This window comes from Ascaphus truei, chromosome 3 (assembly GCF_040206685.1).
Source record: "Ascaphus truei isolate aAscTru1 chromosome 3, aAscTru1.hap1, whole genome shotgun sequence".
Classification (NCBI taxonomy): domain Eukaryota; kingdom Metazoa; phylum Chordata; class Amphibia; order Anura; family Ascaphidae; genus Ascaphus; species Ascaphus truei.
The window spans coordinates 334,706,896-334,730,705 of record NC_134485.1 but is presented as its reverse complement, the minus strand read 5'-3'; the positions used below and the strand labels follow the sequence as shown (position 1 = coordinate 334,730,705).

Sequence of the window (23,810 nt, the reverse complement as noted above, 5' to 3'; positions counted from 1 at the left end):
CAGTCAAAATGACTGCCACCAGGTGGCGCTTGAGGACTGGAGTTCTGAACCAGACAGCAGGGACAGTGCTGCACAAATCTATAGGGTGGAAACCAGAATGGCCTTTGACTGGGTGATAAAAGCCCTGAGCGGGAGAACCAGCAGGGAGGACAACCATAAGCACCCATCACGGCTAACTACCTGCACCCCAAAGTATAACATGTTGTTTACCTCTTATACTATTTGTATTCTTTCTCCTTGTAGAATATTTTTTTACAAAAAAGGGAATTTTATTTATTTTTAAGGATACTGGGCTCTATGTATCAAATGGCAAATTCTGGTGCAAAGTCTTTATTTTGTCACAACCGGCACTGAAATATACCTGCCACAGACAGCGTCTATGCACATTAATCTTGCTTGCGCCATATTCGTGGGCATCTCCGCCTGCCTGCGACGAGATGCGGGATTGATGGAACAAGTTGGAGGAGTTAGGGTGGGGTTAAAGTTAATTTTTACACTTTGTTGGTGTGCATTTAAGTGAATTCTTTTAGGGGGCACATCCATTTTGTGTTTCCCCTTCTTCCTTTTCTGATTCACTTTTCAGTTCACAGTTTGCACCCACCATTTGATTACCTATTTATGTACCCAATTACTTTATTCAATTAGTATGGTCATGTGATCACTCCCTATCCCTTCTGTTGTTTCCTTAATCTTGCTTGCGCCATATTCGTGGGCATCTCCGCCTGCCTGCGACGAGATGCGGGATTGATGGAACAAGTTGGAGGAGTTAGGGTGGGGTTACATTTGCATACGGGCACAGGTCTATGTATTAAGGGATCGCGGCTTGCGCCGCTTTTCTCTATGGTTTTCTGCGTTGGTTTACTCTGTCACCTTAAAGGTGGCGTGAGTCTTTTTATTTTAGTGCCAAATACCCGCGCAGCATGTGCCAAATTCTAACATTGCGGACATATAATTCATAAATATGTCGCGTTTCAGACAGAAAAAAAATTACATTTTTAGACGCAACTGCGCCAGAGCGCACGTACTGCTTGGTACATAGAGCCCATGGGTTTTGAGGTTACCACAAACTTTCTGCTTTTAGGATTTTATTGTGCACACAGGTACTGTATTGCTCCCATCTACTATTAAAGGATAGTGTTTATTTTTGCTTTTTCTCATTTATATCTATACTAAAATAGACTGTGCTTAAAGACCATTACCTGCTCCTACCACTCTGAGCAAGTCATCGATGTATTGTTGCCCCCGGATCTTAGCTACTACACTAGAAGTTATTTTTATGTAGAGCGGGGGTGGCCTACTCCATTCCTCATGGGCCAGCAACAGGTCAGGCTTTACGGATATCTCTGCTTCAGCACAGTCGGCTCAATCAGTGGCTCAGTCATTGAAGACTGGAGTTGGCCAACCGGGATGTAAAGTATGCACGCACTGTATGGTAATTCAAGCAGAGAAGGTAGGCCTAGGAGTCCTAGTACCAACTTTTTCCGATGTAGCCGCTCTTACTGTTTCCGGCACTGCGACCAAAACTCAGAAAAAACGCAGCGCTGGGAGAGGGGTGGCAGCCACGACGGTCGCTGCAGGGCGTCCATTCCTTGATGGACATATGTCTTTTTTCACCCTCGTCTACTCTGCAACTGCAGGATGTATATATTTTGGCATGAAGAGTAATGACAGCTATGGCTCATTGCTATACATAATATCCTCGGATCATTTCGGCAAAAGCTTACTTTATTGTTCTGCTCAACAGGCCTGTATATTTCCGTATTGACTGCTCTTCCCAAAACGAACAATGCGCCCTGTAAAACACACCAATGAAATGTTAACTTCTTCACCAGAGGCACGAATTACCAGTCCAATAATTATCTACACATTTTGAAAAAAGGCAAAACTTTTGACTTTACTAAATGTGACTTGTCTATGAGAATGATGGCGGCACACACTGTACTCAAGCTGGTAGCTTATTGCAGCATTAACTTTACTGCAGGCGACAAGGAAAAAGCACAATGTTTCAGTGGACAAGTGCCCTTCATCAGGACCAGCAAATAGACTACTATAAACGTGCGGGTGCTCTGGTGTTTATTATCTGTAGTTCGAGTTTATATGATCGCAAGCAGCATATCACCATACATACATACATACATATATACATACATACATACATACATACATACATACATACATACATACATACATACATATACTGCTGAGTACAGCTAGTAAATGTGGTGGTCTTCAACACAATTATTAATATTACAAATGTCAGAACCTCTTCATAAAGGAAATGGGGTCATCTTCATTTCAGAGGTGAGTGGCAGGCCCCTCTGGCAGAGAAAGGGGACAACTTTTGTCACAAGAACAGTCGGTGTTTAAATTGGGCGATGCCGTGATTTAAAGGGAAGATATTTGACCTAAAGTGTAAATCTCTCCATACTACATGTGATCTCGGGCTTCGTACCTCTGGGTTCGACAGACCACGGTCATCATGGAGAACACGACTCCCACCGCCAGGCCCACGTCCACGTTGAGAATGACTACGGCCAACCAAGTAACCACCCAGACTGACTAGAAAAGAAGTGTAATATATGAAGATGTGCCATACTGTGAGGGAGAGGGGTATATACTGTATGTGAGAGAGCAGGTATATACCCCTGTAAAGGATATAAACTGTGTGAGAGAAGAGAGGGTGTATACTATGCACTAACAGTGAGCATTGTATACTGTAAACATGCATATACTGTACTGTATACACATATTTTCACATGTTAGATGAAAGTACACAAGAGATGTTTATTAGTTGGGATAACTGAGATGTACAGTATATAAACGGGACAATATATGCAATTTGTGAGAGGAGAGAGGAATATTAGAGGTATATGCTGTGTGATATGGAAGACTCACAAAATCAATCTTGCTGATTTTCCACAGCTCTGGTAGGTCCTGGAACTGCAGGAACATCTGTCTGAGGCTCACCACGTTTATACAAGCGAGGACTGCCTGAGAGATACAAGCACACACAAGACACAAGACACGAGTCAGCAGCCCTCGGATTCAGAATTAGTTGCAATTGTTATCATTCTGGCCCATAAGTATCAAGGCAAATGGGATGCAATTATTTCACAAAAAAACTACACCTGGTGAATCAAAGAAAAATTACTATTAAACTTAATATGATTATTTGGAATGCATCTGAAGCAATGTTTTTGTCCCTGTACTGCATGACTATTACTTTAATCCATAGGGCATCATTTATCAAAGTCCCCCATCTTCAAAACTGTGGCAAAGAAACTACAACAGATTTATTACAGATCAAAACATTTGATAGATCTGGTGCTGTGTTTTTGTACCAATTTTGCAGTTTGGAGGCTTCAATAAATAATCCTACAAACCCCCAAATCACTTAACTACATCTAATGTCAACGGTGAGATCTTCACTAATAGCTTAGAGGTAGGGTTGGGCGATATACCGATATATCGCGATAACAGATTCTCCCGGAGTGCCGATATTGGAAACGACCTGTTATCGCTATATTAAGGGATGCCGGTGCAGTGACAGCAGCTTTGAAGCAGCCACTGTGCTGCCTCTCTCCCCCCAAGCCACCCTCCCCACCTGCCCCTGAATGCTCCTGACCCATTGGGAGGGGGACAATGCTTTTGGCAGCATGGGGAGAGAGAGCATGTGAGAGCAGAGCCAGTGGTGAAAGGTAGGAACTCCTCACTTTCCTTTTGTTAACCCCTGCACCCCCTCCCCCTGGGACACTTAATCCCTTCCTATCTCCCCCCTGGGACCCTTAACCACTCCCTCTCTCCCCCCTGGGGCACTTAACCCCTTTATCTCCACTGGGAACCGTAACCCACCCCTCTCCTTCCCTTCCCATGCCTGCACGTCACCCTTTATCACCAACACTGCTTCAATCACTCTCACCCTTTATGAAAATGTTTTAAAAAAAATATTAAAATAAAATTTTCAACAATTTTTGACTGCCGAAAAATCTGTTTCATGTATTTGTAACATTTTATAAGTGAAAAGTGTTATTAAATGGAGGGAGTATCTCGAATGAGAGTGAGGGGATGAGGGGATGTTAGGGTGATGGGAGCAGTGTAGGTGAGGGATGGGATGAGGGATGGATGAATGTGGGGGGATGCTAGGGTGATGGGAGCCTTGTAGGTGGGGAACGGTGCAGACATGGAAAGGGTTTGGGAATGAAGGTCTCTTTGTTCTAGTAAATCTAAAGAACATTTATTTTTTTGAGAACATTTTTTAATTTAGATTTACTGGAACATTTGCAGATTTTTTATTTTAACAAAATGATTGCGATATATACAGGTATCATGATAAATTTCTTAAAATCATTTGTGTCGTGAGAATTTTGATATCGCCCAACTCTGCTTAGGAGTATAAAAGACAGCAAATAAAAATATCACTTGTGAGCACATTCACATGTCTCAGACATGTCTGCAAACCTGCCTTTCCCCATTATCTCTTAGCATCCAATGCTTCCACTGCAGGCAGGGATTCTGGGTAATGACATGCAAATTAACCCTCAGTTTGTCCTTTTTTGCTTCTTATCCATTTTAACATGGACCCCTATCAGCTTATGCCTGCCGTACAACACAGCTGTTTCCGCACAGCCTGGGTTTAAGCAGTGCATAGCCAGTAACCCTGCTCACAGACAGCTGTTTTGACCTTTTGGGTCATATCAGTGTGAGGATGGTTACTGGCTATGCAATGGGAAGCTAGAATAGTTATGGTGATTTAAAAAAGTGACAACCCCCCACTGTACAGTGTACAGCAAATAAGACAGAAGTGGTGCACATCTGGAGCACATATCAAAATATGAAACAGCCTGGTGCGCATAGAAAAAATACTTAGCAACACTTCATAAATTGTAAATAATACAAAAAAAAAACAGGGTGCACCAGTGCATTAAGGTTACTTATGCTAAACTTCTATAAAGGTAGCAATCAAGAAACACCCGGTCACAAGTGGTGCAATTCAGGGGCAAAAACATTGATCCAGATGTATCAAAGAAAAAAATCCAATTGAAATCAATTCAATTTTTGTTTGATACATCTGGAGCCCATCATGCTGCGCCTATGCATTAAAGTACTTTGCACTCATTTTGTCCCATCTACCCTAGCTTGCACCTTTGGGAGAGTCAGTAGGAGGGGTTGGGGAGGAGTTACATGGTGCACATATAATACTGATATGTATCACATTCTGCATTTCTGTGCACCATTCCTTTTGCCTTCTATTTGCACCAAAAAGTATTGTATATCTGAAGTGGAATAAGCCTGAATTCTGCATCAGATGTAAGAAACCGTTCTTACATACTGTATGATGCCGCATTGCTCCAAAAACCAGCATTATCAAAACACACTTTTCTCCACATTGATATATTTGGAACAATGTTTTTTCCATGAATAGCACTAATTTGCCTTAATACATATATCCCTTAGAAACGTCAGTATAGTTTTTAGGGAACAAGGCTCTGGAGATCTCTAAAGAAGCGCAGAGTTTACTAGAGCAAAACAAAATGTACTCTGTATACACAGTAGGACTGCTCTGCCAAAGGCTCTTAACTTTTTTAATGGATCACTGCTAAGTAGAGGGGAGTTTAGGTACTGGCCGCTGTCCATACAAAGGACAAATCATTTGATCACTTTCTCATTTCCAAATGCTAAACGGTGACTTTTTTTTCAAAGCTGAAGAGTTACACATGCCCAAAAACTGACAATGATATTGTCACAGTCTGAAGAACATGGTTTGTTCCTTTCTTAAATAATTATCTGGCTGTGCATCTTTTGAAGTGTCACCATATATCCTTGTACCCTATGACAGAAGGAACCTCCAACTCACCTTTGGTAAGTAGTTAAAGAGAGGCCCAACCCAAACCAGAACAACCAGGACCACACAGCTGGTGAAGAACCCTGAAAGCTAAAGAAACAAGAAAAATTATCCTGCTGAGATATGTCTTAATAGAGTTGGATGAGATGTATGTATTCCTAAGCTCTGTTATGGGTTATCGCACAGCTAACCTGTGTTAACTGGCATTTTAATCAACGTGTGAAAATGTATGTATGTATGTACAAATATATGTCTTTATTTATATGCCATTAATGTACATAGCGCTTCACAGCAGTAATACACGTGACAATTTTATAAATAACAAATAATATAAATAACACATAAAGGGGAGAAGTGCTTCAGACATAATAGTAACATTTAGGGAAAGGAGTCCCTGCTCCGAAAAGCTTACAATCTAATTGGTTGGCAAGAAGAACATTCAGAGACAATAGGAGGGCGTTCGTGTAAGTGCGTCTGCAAGGGGCCAAGGTTTATGTATGAGATGTTAATTATCAGCCATGGAGCTACTCATATGCTACCTTAAGCAGGTGTGTTTAGAGGTGGGTCTTAAAGGTGGATACACCTTTGTGTCTCTGGTGTCTCTAAGTGAGAGCGATAGAAAGGTATGTACAATATATTCCCCTCTAGGAAGAATATAGAGGTCCTATATGTGCCCTACTTATCTCCAGAGAGTTGAAAGGTTCTAAACAAAGGTATATTTAGAAGTTCTGAACCACAACGGATATTTTACTGAAATAACAATGACCTGAAAAGTTAGATTTCAATCCACTGAAGTTCATGTGGATGTCTATGTGGAGGAGACTGATCGTCTTACACTGTGGGTCACTGTGGCCATGTAAAACAGTCCCCTGGGCCAAATTGGCCCACAGGGGTCTTTGGTGTGGCTCTTGGACTGTCTACTTCTGCTCATTTCATTTTAGTTACCTAAGCAGCTTGGTGCAATTTGCTCACACTAAAACTCACTTATAAGCAAAGGTATTCTAAATATATACTGTATGGTCCGGATGAAAGAAAAATGTTTAAAAATACTGGTTTAGAAGTCTTGGCATGTGTTCAAAATGACATTACAATATTCTTGTTGCCCTTCTACTCCTTTTTTCTGATTTGACCCCTTTGGAAAACCAGTTGAAGAGCCCTGATTTTAAAGGTATGTGTTTCTGGGGTGTGCACATAGTATCTCTGTGGGAAGATGTCCATGTCTCTGTTTGTCCCTGATGTCAGGAAGTTGAGGTGAGGAGATCGATGACTTGACTCTGAGAATGGTAAAGGTATGTTCTTCAGGAACACAAGTCTCTGGTATCCCATAAGGGTGGAGGTGGAAGATGAGTGTGGTTGACTTCTTAGTAGGTTTCTACTCATATTCAAATGTTTGTGGTTTATAGAACATTTGGAGGTCAAGACACTGAGACATACGGTGCATTTCAAAAACCTTACCTGAGTATGTCCCCCTGCACCCTCAAGAATGTTCGTTGTAGCCAATGTGGCAGAGCTAGGAAAACAGTTAAACAAAGAGGAGAGAATGTTGGATATCCCGTGGGCCAAAAGTTCCTGTAAAAAAAAAAAAAATCTACAGTAATTTTATTTTAAAGTTAAAAGTATTTTTAATGAATAGTTGATCCCTTTGCGATAGCGGCCTACTAATTGCTATTGGTCTCCTGGATTTTTCTACCTTTTAATGACAACCCACAAAATCTTGAGAAAAAAAGTGTTTGCCCTACTGCCACCTAACATCTCTCTCTGCTCACAACCCACCTGAATGAAAAAGATAGGCAATGGGAGAGATGAAAAGCAAAATGAGAACATAGAAAAAGCATTGTGGGAGACAAGGTGGCCCTGGAGAGATACTGCACCGACACACTTTATTCGAGCAAATGCCTGGTTTGTACCTGGCAGAAACCTGGAATCCGCCACTGCTCACCTCTTGCATGCTTCGTTGCGCTTGCCTTCCCAGCCACGGTTCATGCCTGGCTGACGGGGGCCTGATCTTGTTAAATGATAATGAGAATGATTTACTAGGCTGCGATGTTTCGATTGTCCACCAGATGGCATAAACTCATGACTTAAGTAATGTGTGGCCTTTGCAAGTTGTTTCGTTTCCAAAAAAAGTTACTTTATCCCAGTACAGTATGCTATTGTGTAACTTGTCCTTGAGACTGAAGGAATAGTTGCAAAAAATGTATCAATTTAGGCTTTACATACAGTAATGTATTAAATAAAGACAAAGATCATTTTCACTTACACTATTCTACAGAGACATGAGTGAACAAGTGGAGCCCGTGTTCCAAAAACCTGACAGAAGTTATGCTTATTTGATATGGGCCGCTATAAATGCAACAGAGGATAAGATGGCAACAGTTGTTCAAATTTATCAGTATTTTATCGAAAATTATGACTTTTACAGATTTTCGCCAACTCCTCATTTGTGGAAGCATGCAATAAGGAAAAGGTTATGTAGTGACCCCTGTTTTCACCGTATTGAGCCCCAATTTGTTGGAGGGTATTGGTGTGTGTCACAGGGTTTTTCCCGTATCTATGATAATGGAGGCGGCAAAAGGCGAAGGGTCGTGTTAAAACGAAATAAGAAGCGACAGTCCCTGCCAAGCAATGCGCCAGAACCAGAACCAGAACCAGCAGCAGCACCAGCTTATCATCATGGTCCTGCCGTCGGTGACAAATCTGAGATGGATTTCGCAGCCAGTTTTGATGAAGCTTGCATGTACCTAAGCGATTTCCCGCTGACTACAGGTGGGCTAGTCCCTCTGCAAAATGATGAAAGCTGGACTGGAAGTGGGCCGGCGCCAGCGCAAGCTGAATGGGAAATTTAGTAATACTGTACTGTACAGTATGGTGAGTACTGTATTTTTGCCGTATTATTTTGGTGGGGCTGGCTGGGAACTTCTTTAGGGGGCTGACCATTACTGTACATTAAAACTTTTCATTTTGTTTTTCCTCAGAAAAGAAAACGGCTAATGGGGGGATTTCGATGGATTATATTGTACTGTATGCTGATGTTTTCCGGCCATACAGTATACTGTGTAATAAACCCGAATAAATAAAACTACTGTATGCATTTATTCTACAGTACATGTTCAGTAAATTACTGCACATACTGGGGGCGAGATGTGTTTGCAGCAGAGAGAGATTTAATAATATTGTACAGTGAGCAGGGGGTTCCCTGAGCCAGAAATTAATGCTCAGGGAACCCCCCTGCTCCTGATCAATATTATTAAAAATACGGAAAATGCTGCGTCATTACCATAGCGGATAGCCGCTAAGGCAATGAAGGGGTTAACCCACCGTGCCCGCTTTATTGTGTGTAGTGGGGATGGGTGAGGGGGGTATTTGGCCCTTGGTGTGAGTTTAGGACTTGCGGGAGGGGGGGGGGGTTGCGGGTGCACTTAACCCCTTCACGATCGTAGCAGTTAATACCGCTACGGTCATGAAGGGGTTAAGCCCTCCCGCTACCCCACCCCCCCCCCCCCCCCCCCCGCAAGCCCTCCCCAACCATCGTTGGGGCGAATACCCCATTCACCCACCCTCCCGCTACCCACAATAAAAAAATACACACACACAGCAGCCGCCAAAAAATAAATAAATAAATGACAATAAATACATTGGAAATACATTTTTATTGATAGTGTAGATGTGCAGGGGGTCTCCGGAGCTGAACCGCGGTGGTTTTAGGTCTGGGGACCCCGTGCCCCCCGAGATACAGGCCCCTTTAGGGGGTGCCGGTAGCCCTCTGCTTGGTTTAAAGGTCCCGATCACGTGATCGCGGCCTGTAAACCAAGCAGAGCAGAGGGATACCGGCACCCCCTAAAGGGGCCTGTATCTCGGGGGGCACGGGGTCCCCAGACCTAAAACCACCGCGGTTCAGCTCCGGAGACCCCCTGCACATGTACACTATCAATAAAAATGTATTTCAAATGTATTTATTGTCATTTATTTATTTATTTATTTATATTTATTTATTAATTGTGCTGCTGCTGCTGCAAGTCGTAAACTCACACCAAGGGCCAAACACCCCCCTCAACCCCAATAAAAAAAATTCACGCACAGCAGCCCCACAATTAATAAATAAATCTAAATAAATAAATAAATAAAATCTATGTAAAACCCCCTCCCCCTATTCTCGCTTTTAAAACGCCCTGCCTTCTCTCTAATCTATGTAAAAAAAACCTCCCCCTATCCCCCTATCCCCCTATTGTGTGTGTGCGTTAAGCTTCCCTGCAAGCTATGTAAAAAAAACCTCCCCCTATTGTGTGTGTGTTTAAATCTGTCTGGCCTGTGTTTCTGAGTGCTGAGTGCTCTGCGTTTAACCAAGCAGAGCAGAGGGATACCGGCACCCCCTAAAGGGGCCTGTATCTCGGGGGGCACGGGGTCCCCAGACCTGAAACCTGTGCGCTTCAGCTCCGGAGACCCCCTGCACATGTACACTATCAATAAAAATGTATTTCAAATGTATTTATTGTCATTTATTTATTTATTTATTTATATTTATTTATTAATTGTGCTGCTGCTGCTGCAAGTCGTAAACTCACACCAAGGGCCAAACACCCCCCTCACCCCCAATAAAAAAAATTCACGCACAGCAGCCCCACAATTAATAAATAAATCTAAATAAATAAATAAATAAAATCTATGTAAAACCCCCTCCCCCTATTCTCGCTTTTAAAACGCCCTGCCTTCTCTCTAATCTATGTAAAAAAAACCTCCCCCTATCCCCCTATCCCCCTATTGTGTGTGTGCGTTAAGCTTCCCTGCAAGCTATGTAAAAAAAACCTCCCCCTATTGTGTGTGTGTTTAAATCTGGCTGGCCTGTGTTTCTGAGTGCTGAGTGCTCTGCGTTTAACCAAGCAGAGCAGAGGGATACCGGCACCCCCTAAAGGGGCCTGTATCTCGGGGGGCACGGGGTCCCCAGACCTGAAACCTGTGCGCTTCAGCTCCGGAGACCCCCTGCACATGTACACTATCAATAAAAATGTATTTCAAATGTATTTATTGTCATTTATTTATTTATTTATTTATATTTATTTATTAATTGTGCTGCTGCTGCTGCAAGTCGTAAACTCACACCAAGGGCCAAACACCCCCCTCACCCCCAATAAAAAAAATTCACGCACAGCAGCCCCACAATTAATAAATAAATCTAAATAAATAAATAAATAAATAAAGACATGAAGAGAAATAAATATATACTGTACAGTATATACACTGTATATATATATATATATATATATATATATATATATATATATATATATATATATATATATATATATATATATATATATATATATATATATATATACAGTATACATATATACACTGTGTATATATACTGTATATATATATATATATATATATATATATATATATATACATACTGTATGTGAGTGAAAAGAGAAAAAAGTAACCCGTATGGGAGCACTCAGGTATGCAATTGATATATTTGTTTATTTATTTGACACAGTGCAAAAAGGGATGAATAAACAGTACATGATTTAAAAACACTTAAAAAAGAGGCATGGACCCTTAAACACTAATGAACAGCACTAGGGAACGACACACACTGTCAACCCTAAACATGAAAAGGATAGTGACTCAAAAAACACTAGGGAGAATCAAAGTGAATCACAATACAGTAGGTTACTGGGTTTAAAGGCACCTACAGTATACAACGCTAAGGATAATGCACACTACAATACCAAAAAGTATTTTAACCAAGCAAGTAAACCAAAATCAATATATACTGTAAGTAACAACCAGAAAAGACAATTTAAAACCAAACTAACCCTTACAATACCAAGGATTACATCTATCTAATTGTAAAAAACCTTATACAGTACATTATACACAGCATTGTTTAAAAACCCCTTCCCCCCTAATGTTTGTGTTAAGCAGATTACACTGAAGGGAGAGAGATATAAAGGCCTAAAGCCCCTTCCCCCCCTAATGTTTCTGTTAAATAGATTACACTGAAGGGAGAGAGATATAAAGGCCTAAAGCCCCTTCCCCCCTAATGTTTCTGTTAAACAGATTACAGTACATTGAAGGGAGAGAGATTTTACAGAAACACACATTAGGGGGGAGGGGGCTTTAAACAGATTACAGTACATTGAAGGGAGAGAGATGTTTCTGTTACCAGTAAATCTCCCTCCCTGCATTGCTAACCACCCTCACCCCCTACCCACATACCGTTAACCCCCCCCCCCATCCTGGCCATGGCCCCTCCGCTTCTGCAAAACAGACACAAAAATTAAAACATACAAAGTAATGTCCCCTAACCCCTTAATCACCATAGCGGTTATTAACCGCTACAGTCATGAAGGGGTTAACCCACCCTCACCCACCCACCACTCGGGATGCCTACATACCCTCCCACACTAACCCCCCCCCCACCCGTGAGGCCTAACCACCCAATCAGTTCCCACAAGGGAGGCCTACCCACATACCGTTGGGGAAACACCCCACCCCCACCCCAGTACCCACAATAAAAACAGTACAATCACCCACAATAAACAGCATTCTATTTATTAAATACATTACCCACCCCCTGTGCCCCCCCCCCCCCATAAATACAAGATTTATTCTTTTACATTCAGGGTCCATAACGCAGCCCCACGCTAGTCCCCGGTGGGCTGGCAGGGCACCTGGACAGACCTACAGTTTACCAGCAGCATTCCACAGGTTCTGGAGGCCTGCTGGTGGATCCTGCCAGCACCATGGCGCCCAGGTGGTCTCCTTGGGTCACCGTGAGCCTCAATTGGGTCCACACGGTAGGCCCAAGGATGTCTGGGAGCCCCGGGTCAAACCCACAGGTGTCTGCGGGGCCTCGGGTGGTTCCCATGGGGGTCTGGGGAACTCACGGGTGCTCACTACGGGTCCGCGGTGCCCCCACAGAAGTGGGACCACACATCATCATCCCCGCACCTACGGCTCGGAGGTGCCCCCACAGAAGTGGGACCACACATCGTCATGCCCGCAGACTACGGGTCCGCGGTGCCCCCACAGAAGTGGGACCACACATCATCATCCCCGCATGTGTCACCCGTGGAACCACCAGCCTGCTACCCTTTAGGATACCCGAGGATTCCCCGCGGGTGGTCTCCAGAGGTCCCACGCAAAACCACGGAAGTAACCCTGAATGTAAAAAAAATAAACCTGGCCAATACATTCAATACATACACCCTCCCCCCCAACACCTACAGTACAATAATGTGCAAAATAACTATTATCCAGATATGGATAATAGATTAATTGCCCATTATTAAAAACATTAACTAGCATATACAAATAAATAAAGTACTACTGACCTCATCAATACGAAGTGTCCGATGCCAGCGCCTTCCTTCTCTTGCCCACACAAAACATAGCCAAAACCAAGCCAATACATTGCAATTACATTCAGATATCAATTAACCCCTTAAACACCTTATCGGATAATAACCGCAAAGGTAATTAAGGGGTTAAGCCACACAGGCACGATACCCACCCTTCACCCATGAATTTGTACTGTGGCTTCATCATGCAACTATATATATATATACTGTATATATATACATACAGAGAGACAGAGAGAAAGAGAGAGAGAGAGATATATACAGTATATATATATACACACGTTATATACACACCCATGATAAACCAAATATACAGTACAAATAAATGTAGAAGGGTTATCAAAACCATACTGTTCTACAACCAAACACTTCTCCATACAGATACTACATTAAAATCAATTTCCTTTAAAAATCCTAACTGATCTCACAATCTACTGTACTGTATATGATCACAAACCAATGAAAAAAAAGTCACATTCCAAAATGCATAAAATCTATGCACCATACTGTATACATTCTGCAAATTAATCAAACGTAAACAAAAATCAGTTAGCAATCATTATTTACACCCCTAAACATTTCACACTCAATCAAGAACAATGAGACCATTAACAGATTCACGCCTAGAGCAGAACAATTAAGCCTTTGAAAAAATATAAGTACCGACAAAAATACAACCTTTACAGTACAGTACAACCAAGGCTATCTATCCCTGACCTTCCTCAAACACACAATACAATACCAAGGAATAATACATCTATCTAATTTTAAAATACTTTAAACTCACAAAATAATTAAAAACACATCTAATCCAGCTTTTAAAACATCATCATTTCTTACCCTGAATGTATACTGTACTGTATATCTCTCTAGACATATATATTGTACATACATACATACAGTGGCAAGAAATGATATACCACAAAAAAATAAAAATACACAGGTTAAAAAACCTTTTGAAAAAATTAACAAGTTAAATAAAATACATTTCTTTACTGTAGTTCACTTACCATTACTTGCCCCCACCGACTCCCGTTGCCCAGCTTACTCACGAACCAATCCACGATCAGGAACCCATAAAATAATAAACCATTGAAAATAATAAACATTAAACTAAAAATCCAAACCAATCCACGGGTCTTCTACTTGTAATACACCTTCATCTGTATTCTTCTTTCTTCTATCTCCTTCCGGGCGGGGCAGGGCGTGGTCTTCTTTCCATCATCGGCCACGCCCTTGTCTTTTTCCTTCTCCGGAGGTCCTTCCTCCGCGGCGTCTGGCTGCAAAATGAGACGACATAGGCTTTTAAAGGCCTATGACGTCACATTTTGCGTCATGGTTCCCACGGTCCTGATTGGACCGTGAAAACCATGTGTGTTGGCCGATAATAAAAAAATGATGACGTCACTTAAAGGGAATGAAAGCACAGCCAATCAGAATGGCTTTGCTTCAATTGCCTTTAAGATGACGTCATGAAAAGGCACATGGCCGTGCACACATGGTACTAGAGCCAATCAGAGCGTGGGAACTTTATGCCTACTCTGATTGGCTCTGGTATACCATGTGTCAGGGGCTTGGGGGAGAAAGGATGTGACGTCAATAAGGATAAAGTTCCCACGCTCTGATTGGCTACCGTACCACGTGACAGGTTTTCATTGACGTCACATCCTTTCTCCCCCAAGCCCCTGACACATGGTATACCAGAGCCAATCAGAGTAGGGATAAAGTTCCCACGCTCTGATTGGCTACCGTACCACGTGACAGGTTTTCATTGACGTCACATCCTTTCTCCCCCAAGCCCCTGACACATGGTATACCAGAGCCAATCAGAGTAGGCATAAAGTTCCCACGCTCTGATTGGCTCTAGTACCATGTGTGCACGGCCATGTGCCTTTTCATGACGTCATCTTAAAGGCAATTGAAGCAAAGCCATTCTGATTGGCTGTGCTTTCATTCCCTTTAAGTGACGTCATCATTTTTTTATTATCGGCCAACACACATGGTTTTCACGGTCCAATCAGGACCGTGGGAACCATGACGCAAAATGTGACGTCATAGGCCTTTAAAAGCCTATGTCGTCTCATTTTGCAGCCAGACGCCGCGGAGGAAGGACCTCCGGAGAAGGAAAAAGACAAGGGCGTGGCCGATGATGGAAAGAAGACCACGCCCTGCCCCGCCCGGAAGGAGATAGAAGAAAGAAGAATACAGATGAAGGTGTATTACAAGTAGAAGACCCGTGGATTGGTTTGGATTTTTAGTTTAATGTTTATTATTTTCAATGGTTTATTATTTTATGGGTTCCTGATCGTGGATTGGTTCGTGAGTAAGCTGGGCAACGGGAGTCGGTGGGGGCAAGTAATGGTAAGTGAACTACAGTAAAGAAATGTATTTTATTTAACTTGTTAATTTTTTCAAAAGGTTTTTTAACCTGTGTATTTTTATTTTTTTGTGGTATATCATTTCTTGCCACTGTATGTATGTATGTACAATATATATGTCTAGAGAGATATACAGTACAGTATACATTCAGGGTAAGAAATGATGATGTTTTAAAAGCTGGATTAGATGTGTTTTTAATTATTTTGTGAGTTTAAAGTATTTTAAAATTAGATAGATGTATTATTCCTTGGTATTGTATTGTGTGTTTGAGGAAGGTCAGGGATAGATAGCCTTGGTTGTACTGTACTGTAAAGGTTGTATTTTTGTCGGTACTTATATTTTTTCAAAGGCTTAATTGTTCTGCTCTAGGCGTGAATCTGTTAATGGTCTCATTGTTCTTGATTGAGTGTGAAATGTTTAGGGGTGTAAATAATGATTGCTAACTGATTTTTGTTTACGTTTGATTAATTTGCAGAATGTATACAGTATGGTGCATAGATTTTATGCATTTTGGAATGTGACTTTTTTTTCATTGGTTTGTGATCATATACAGTACAGTAGATTGTGAGATCAGTTAGGATTTTTAAAGGAAATTGATTTTAATGTAGTATCTGTATGGAGAAGTGTTTGGTTGTAGAACAGTATGGTTTTGATAACCCTTCTACATTTATTTGTACTGTATATTTGGTTTATCATGGGTGTGTATATAACGTGTGTATATATATATACTGTATATATCTCTCTCTCTCTCTTTCTCTCTGTCTCTCTGTATGTATATATATACAGTATATATATATATAGTTGCATGATGAAGCCACAGTACAAATTCATGGGTGAAGGGTGGGTATCGTGCCTGTGTGGCTTAACCCCTTAATTACCTTTGCGGTTATTATCCGATAAGGTGTTTAAGGGGTTAATTGATATCTGAATGTAATTGCAATGTATTGGCTTGGTTTTGGCTATGTTTTGTGTGGGCAAGAGAAGGAAGGCGCTGGCATCGGACACTTCGTATTGATGAGGTCAGTAGTACTTTATTTATTTGTATATGCTAGTTAATGTTTTTAATAATGGGCAATTAATCTATTATCCATATCTGGATAATAGTTATTTTGCACATTATTGTACTGTAGGTGTTGGGGGGGAGGGTGTATGTATTGAATGTATTGGCCAGGTTTATTTTTTTTACATTCAGGGTTACTTCCGTGGTTTTGCGTGGGACCTCTGGAGACCACCCGCGGGGAATCCTCGGGTATCCTAAAGGGTAGCAGGCTGGTGGTTCCACGGGTGACACATGCGGGGATGATGATGTGTGGTCCCACTTCTGTGGGGGCACCGCGGACCCGTAGTCTGCGGGCATGACGATGTGTGGTCCCACTTCTGTGGGGGCACCTCCGAGCCGTAGGTGCGGGGATGATGATGTGTGGTCCCACTTCTGTGGGGGCACCGCGGACCCGTAGTGAGCACCCGTGAGTTCCCCAGACCCCCATGGGAACCACCCGAGGCCCCGCAGACACCTGTGGGTTTGACCCGGGGCTCCCAGACATCCTTGGGCCTACCGTGTGGACCCAATTGAGGCTCACGGTGACCCAAGGAGACCACCTGGGCGCCATGGTGCTGGCAGGATCCACCAGCAGGCCTCCAGAACCTGTGGAATGCTGCTGGTAAACTGTAGGTCTGTCCAGGTGCCCTGCCAGCCCACCGGGGACTAGCGTGGGGCTGCGTTATGGACCCTGAATGTAAAAGAATAAATCTTGTATTTATGGGGGGGGGGGGGCACAGGGGGTGGGTAATGTATTTAATAAATAGAATGCTGTTTATTGTGGGTGATTGTACTGTTTTTATTGTGGGTACTGGGGTGGGGGTGGGGTGTTTCCCCAACGGTATGTGGGTAGGCCTCCCTTGTGGGTAGTTAGTGGGTGAGGGTTGAGGGTGGTTAGGCCTCACGGGGTGGGGGGTTAGAGTGGGAGGGTATGTACAGTAGGCGTCCCAAGTGGTGGGTGAGGGCGGGTTAACCCCTTCATGACTGTAGCGGTTAATAACCGCTATGGTGATTAAGGGGTTAGGGGACATTACTTTGAAAGTGTTATTTTTTTTCTCTGTTTTACTGTACAGCAGCGGAGGTTGCCATGGGTAGTGGGTAGTGTATTGAATGTATTTATTGGTTATTATGCGTTAACCCCTTCATTACCTTAGCGGCTATACGCTATGCTAATGAAGCCTCGTTTCTGAACTTTTAATAATATTGTGCAGGAGCAGGGGGTCCCCTGAGATTAGATTTCTGTCTCAGGGAACCCCCTGCTCACTCTACAATATTATTAAAAAGACAGAAATGCTGCTTCTTTACCATAGCGCATAGCCGCTAAGCTAAAGAATGATTCTTTAATGATGTGTGTGTTTTATTCACAGTGTAGATGTTCTCCGGAGCTGAAGCGCACAGGTTTCAGGTCTGGGGACCCCGTGCCCCCCGAGATACAGGCCCCTTTAGGGGGTGCCGGTATCCCTCTGCTCTGCTTGGTTTACAGGCCGCGATCACGTGATCGGACCTTTAAACCAAGCAGAGGGCTACCGGCACCCCCTAAAGGGGCCTGTATCTCGGGGGGCACGGGGTCCCCAGACCTAAAACCTGTGCGGTTCAGCTCCAGAGACCCCCTGCACATCTACACTATCAATAAAAATGTATTTCCAATGTATTTATTGTCATTTATTTATTTATTTTTTGGCGGCTGCTGTGTGTGATTATTTTTTATTGTGTTTAGCGGGGGTGGGTGACGGGGTTTATAAATGTGAGTTTATAAATAAAATAAAGAATATTATTTATAGGGGCCTTAGAACAGAAGTTCCCACGCCAATTGCGCGCTCATTGCTCTTTTGTTACAATGTTGCTGGTCTTGCGGGTTTGCAGTCTGGCAGCAAAAAGCAGTTTGTAGTACTGTGTGTGAGATAAAGTAACCAGTTCTTTTATTGCTGAAGTCGCCACTAAAAACTTTTATTTACAAATACAGTACAAAAACCGTGCAACACACAACAACATTCAGTATCCTTTGTTTAAGTACAGCAGGTACTATAGGGTAAAACATGTACTGTACAGTACAGCACAACATTACAGTATGGTCTCACTGAAAGTCCTCCCCATTTTCCAGCCATGGCCGATGCCTTGCATGGCGCAAAACGCCATTAATGCAGTCTCTAACGCCTCTCATTACAGGATCTGTAACAGGGTAATAGCGCTGCATTTCTTCCACAATCTTTTTCCTTAAATTGGCAGGAAGGGCATTTTTTTGGCGATTCCCATCATAGTTCACTTTGAACACCCACTCGCAGTACAATGTGTAGGGAACATGGTGTTTAAATATGATCAAGGCATACTTGTGTGGTATACCAGCACTCCTCACCCTATACTTCTCCCTCAGCACCGGTGTCAGATCGCACAGGGAGATGTCGGGCACTGTTTGTATGCGAGCGGGTGTAGGAAGTCTTTTGGGAGCGGGTGTACTTGAGGCGATGGGCAATGGTAGGGTGTCTGGGAGGAAGCTTTCCTCCGGTAGTGGTCGCCGGGTTGTCTCCTGGCGTGGTCTAGATGGGGTTGTCATGTCCTCCTCAATAGCATAGTACACTGTATCTTCTGGTGGAGGGTGTGTGCTTGGTGATGGAAGGGGGTCGAAGGTACCATGCATCACATCCATGTCACCCCCCTGCTCCAGCGTCGGGGAAACAGGGGCATTAACACCGAGCAAATAATGTATGCCCGCTATGTCTGCCTCTATCTTGTCCATCCGTTGATCCATCCGTTGCTCCATATGTAGCATCCGTTGATCCAGCCGTTGCTCCATATGTAGCACCGACTCCAGAAGCAGATCTAGCTTTGCCAGCACACTAGAATTCCCGGGGAGATCCACACTTAGCCCATTCAGGATCCGGTCCAACGAGCTGCTTGTGCATGGCATCTGGAGATCTGGGGGGATGGGTGCAACGGAGGATGAGATGGGGGTTCCCTGGAGAGAAGCGGCATCGATGGAGAGTGGAAGAGGTGACCTGGGGATGCCCGGTACAGGAGAAGCTGCAGCGTGGTGGAAGAGGGATGGAGAAGGTGACCGCTGGATTTCCGGGAGAGAAGCAGAGTCGTCCAAGAGCAAAGGAGACAGTGACCCGTTGATTTCAGAGGCAGCAGCATCTTCAGATGGAACCGGAGAAGATGGGGGTGGAGAAGCCGGGCTGAAGATTTCCGGGACAGCTACAGCAGAGTCGTCGAAGTTTATGGGAGCAAGTGGTCTGCGGATTCGGTGAGTTGGCTGCCATGCGTCTTGCGAACCGAGCACAGTACCGTATTTCTTCTTCACATAATAAGGCTGACGTGTTTTAAAAGCCTTAGCCTTTGGGGTCAGCAGAAGGTTTTCTTTGTTGGCCTTAGCCTGTCGCTTTGCCTTTGGCTTGGGAACGGTAACTGCCTTTCTTTTTTTCAGTGTGGCAGGCACAGCAGAGGTGAGATGATTCTTTCGTCCATAGAACCGGGGATGCTCCATGTAAGCGGGAGACACAATGCAGTATCTGGACAATGCCTCAGATAAAGATCAGCAAGTGGTGGGCTATGCAACGTGTACAACCTTTTATGCATGGTGGCCAGGTACAGGTGTTGAAAGTGGGTGGTCTGTTATGTGAGTCATTAACATATAAATACACCATCCATTTTGTGGATTCACTGCACATTGAATACACATCGACTAAACATCGAATACACATTCTTGTGTTTGTATTTCTTTCTACAGTACTCGCAGCAATGCCTGTTAAGAAGATTTCAAAGGATCTCAGCATGAGAATGAAGGAGATGTACACGAGCGGACAACGAATTGCAGATATCCAGCGCTGGTTAACTGCTTCTGGCCTCGTTGTGCCATCAAGCACTGTGTGCTATCATGCACAAGGAAAAAACAGAGACCGCAAAAAGGCACCAAGGGTAACAAATGCGTAAGTATACTGTATTTATAAAACTTAACCAAAAAAAATATAGAAAACTGTAGTGTACATCTACAGTATACCGTATTTATATAGTATATTTATTATATTACAACAGTATATACTGTAGTGTACTGTATGTGTGGTCAATTTATATTTTTTGTGCAGCAGTATACACTTTTGGTATATTGCAATTCATCTGACAACGGAATATACAGTATATGATGTGTATTTATTATGATATAACAACAGTATACCGTATTTATATAGTATATTTATTATATTACAACAGTATATACTGTAGTGTACTGTATGTGTGGTCAATTTATATTTTTTGTGCAGCAGTATACACTTTTGGTATATTGCAATTCATCTGACAACGGAATATACAGTATATGATGTGTATTTATTATGATATAACAACAGTATACCGTATTTATATAGTATATTTATTATATTACAACAGTATATACTGTAGTGTACTGTATGTGTGGTCAATTTATATTTTTTGTGCAGCAGTATACACTTTTGGTATATTGCAATTCATCTGACAACGGAATATACAGTATATGATGTGTATTTATTATGATATAACAACAGTATACCGTATTTATATAGTATATTTATTATATTACAACAGTATATACTGTAGTGTACTGTATGTGTGGTCAATTTATATTTTTTGTGCAGCAGTATACACTTTTGGTATATTGCAATTCATCTGACAACGGAATATTTATATAGTATATTTATATTACAACAGTACTGTATACTGTATATTTTGTCTATTTATATTTATAGTACAGCAGTATACATTTTTTGTATATTTATATTTACTGTATATTACAACATTACATGTACAGTATACAGTATACATTTTATATTGCTGCATATTAATAACACAATATAATTTCTTTGCATTGTAGGGAGACTACTCTTCTGGTGGACAGAATAAGTGAGGAGAATGATGAGAGGAGCGCATTAAGGGTTAAAAACACTCTTCAGGAAAACCACAATCTGACTGTATCCGAGAGCAGCATAAAGAAGATGAGACGCAGAATTGGATGGAAATATGGACGTGTGAGGTTAGTAGTGGACAGTACAGGAGGTACTGTACTGTAAAGTAAAAATGTTGTTTTGCAAACTGTACTGCGCTGTGACGCTAACATTTTTTATTCATTGTCATTACAGAGCGTACCCCATGATACGGGACGCAAACAAAATCAAAAGAGTGCTCCAGGCCCAGGCATGGATCGACAGCGGTGAGACTTTCCAGGATTGCATCTTCACTGATGAGTCTACTGTGTCGCTGGAGAGATTTGCAAGATTTGCGTTCCACAAAAAAGGCCGCATAACTTTGAAGCCACGGCCAAAACACCCTGTGAAGCTGCATGTGTGGGGTGCCATCTCTAGGCGTGGACCGGGATGCATTGTCGTCTTTGAAGGTACAATTTCTCAAATATAATGCCGCCTAATGCACTGTACTTGACTAGTGTTGCCTTACCGTATGCACTGTACTGTACTATTGAGCACTTTTCTTTTCTTGCTATAGGAATCATGAATAAAGATTTCTTCCAAGACAACATTGTGCCCGTGATAGTGCGATACATCACACAAGACTTTCCCAATGGTCATCGCTTTTACCAGGACAATGATCCCAAGCACACCGCGTCGACGGCGCATATCCTTGAGCGCGGCATCAACTGGGTGAAGACGCCAGCGGAGTAAGTGTAGTAGACCGTGTCCCATTTATATGTTCCCCACTGTTTTTACTGTGTACTGTATCTCTTAAACTAATTGTCCTTTCTTTCCAATCACAGATCACCAGACTTCAATCCGATCGAAATGGTCTGGCATCAGCTGAAGGACCACATCCGTAAAGTGGCGAAACCCTCCAAGAAGGACGAGTTGTATACAGCCATAATGAGTTTTTGGAACGATGTACTCACCGAGGAACGATGCAATAAATATATAGACCATATTGCCACTGTGTTGCCCATTGTCATCGCGCGCAATGGACAAGCATCAGGAAAGTAGTACAGTGCTGTAGTATTGTACAGTAGGTACACTATGATACAGGTAAGTATGGCACAGATTTTAGCTTTCCCAATAGTCAGAGTTTACAGTAGTTCCAGTATACAGTACAGTAGACTAGTTTGACATACTACAGTAACTGCCTACTAACTGCTCCATTTTTTCTTTCCAGAGAAAGCTGCACCAGCCACCTACTGTACAGTAGGTCTACCATAATACAGTACGCACATACAGTACAGTACAGTAACTGAACAAAGTTTTTGTTTTCTTGTCGTTCCAGGAAAAAGGGTGCACCAGAGGGGAGGGGGGGCCTTGTGTTCGTCAAATCTGCTTGTGCAGTCAAATGTACAGTATATAAACAGCAGTAATGATGTACACAAAACCTCTCCTCTCTCAATGAACTACTGTACCGCAGACACAATGAGGATACTGTTACAGTATGAAGGGAAAAAGAACAGGATGGGTTATTTAACATTACAGTATACTGTGCAATATTTATACTGTATATTTATATATACTGTATTTTTATTCTAAAGGTATTCGAGAATGTACTCTACTAGATGAGGACCTGGTGACTTTCAACACTCTCAGACACACAGAAAGGATTATTTCACATCACTGTATATTTATCCTGTATATTTTCAGTAATTTAGAAGCAGTGGCTGTTCTGAACAGCCCAGGGCCAGTTTAACAAAACAATGGCTTGGATTGGATTAGCCAGACGATTGATGCTTGGCCAGGGAGGGATTAAAAACTCTAAGGGAGGGGGTGGGTGGTGTAGCTGTACTGTAGGATTGTACTGTGTCAGTATTTCCAACGCCAGGTCACCCTAATAATTGCATTAATAAACCCCCAAAGACAAGGCCCAAATATACTAGTACAGTATACAGTACTGTAAAGTATGTATTATTGTGTGTTGATGTTTTGAATTGCTGTTAACTTGAAATGTTTCACCATTGTATTGTACTGTATTTGTAAATAAAAGTATTTTGTGGCGACTTCAGCAATAAAAGAACTGGTTAATTTATCTCACATAAAGTACGTGAATACGACCGCAATCACCATTGTACAGTAAATGGGTGCATAGGATGGAACGACAGGTGCTAAAGGGGTATAAATATGATACTGTATTTATCAGTATTGATCAAAGAGAATTGATCAGAAGGATTCCCCTTATAAAGTATACAGCACTCTATTGTCATTCATACAGTACAGTATACTGTAGTAAAAGGTAGACAACA

General features: G+C 42.3%; 1 protein-coding gene across 1 annotated transcript in view; it reads right to left on the bottom strand.

The window, feature by feature from the left end:
* The window catches only part of LOC142489928 (solute carrier family 26 member 10-like), a 111,504-nt gene that overhangs the window by 25,861 nt on the left and 61,833 nt on the right, over nt 1-23,810 (bottom strand). The window contains 6 exon segments of the mRNA XM_075591567.1: nt 1,725-1,783; nt 1,786-1,793; nt 2,453-2,559; nt 2,896-2,991; nt 5,855-5,932; nt 7,298-7,411. Coding sequence (XP_075447682.1) covers nt 1,725-1,783; nt 1,786-1,793; nt 2,453-2,559; nt 2,896-2,991; nt 5,855-5,932; nt 7,298-7,411 — 462 coding nt within the window.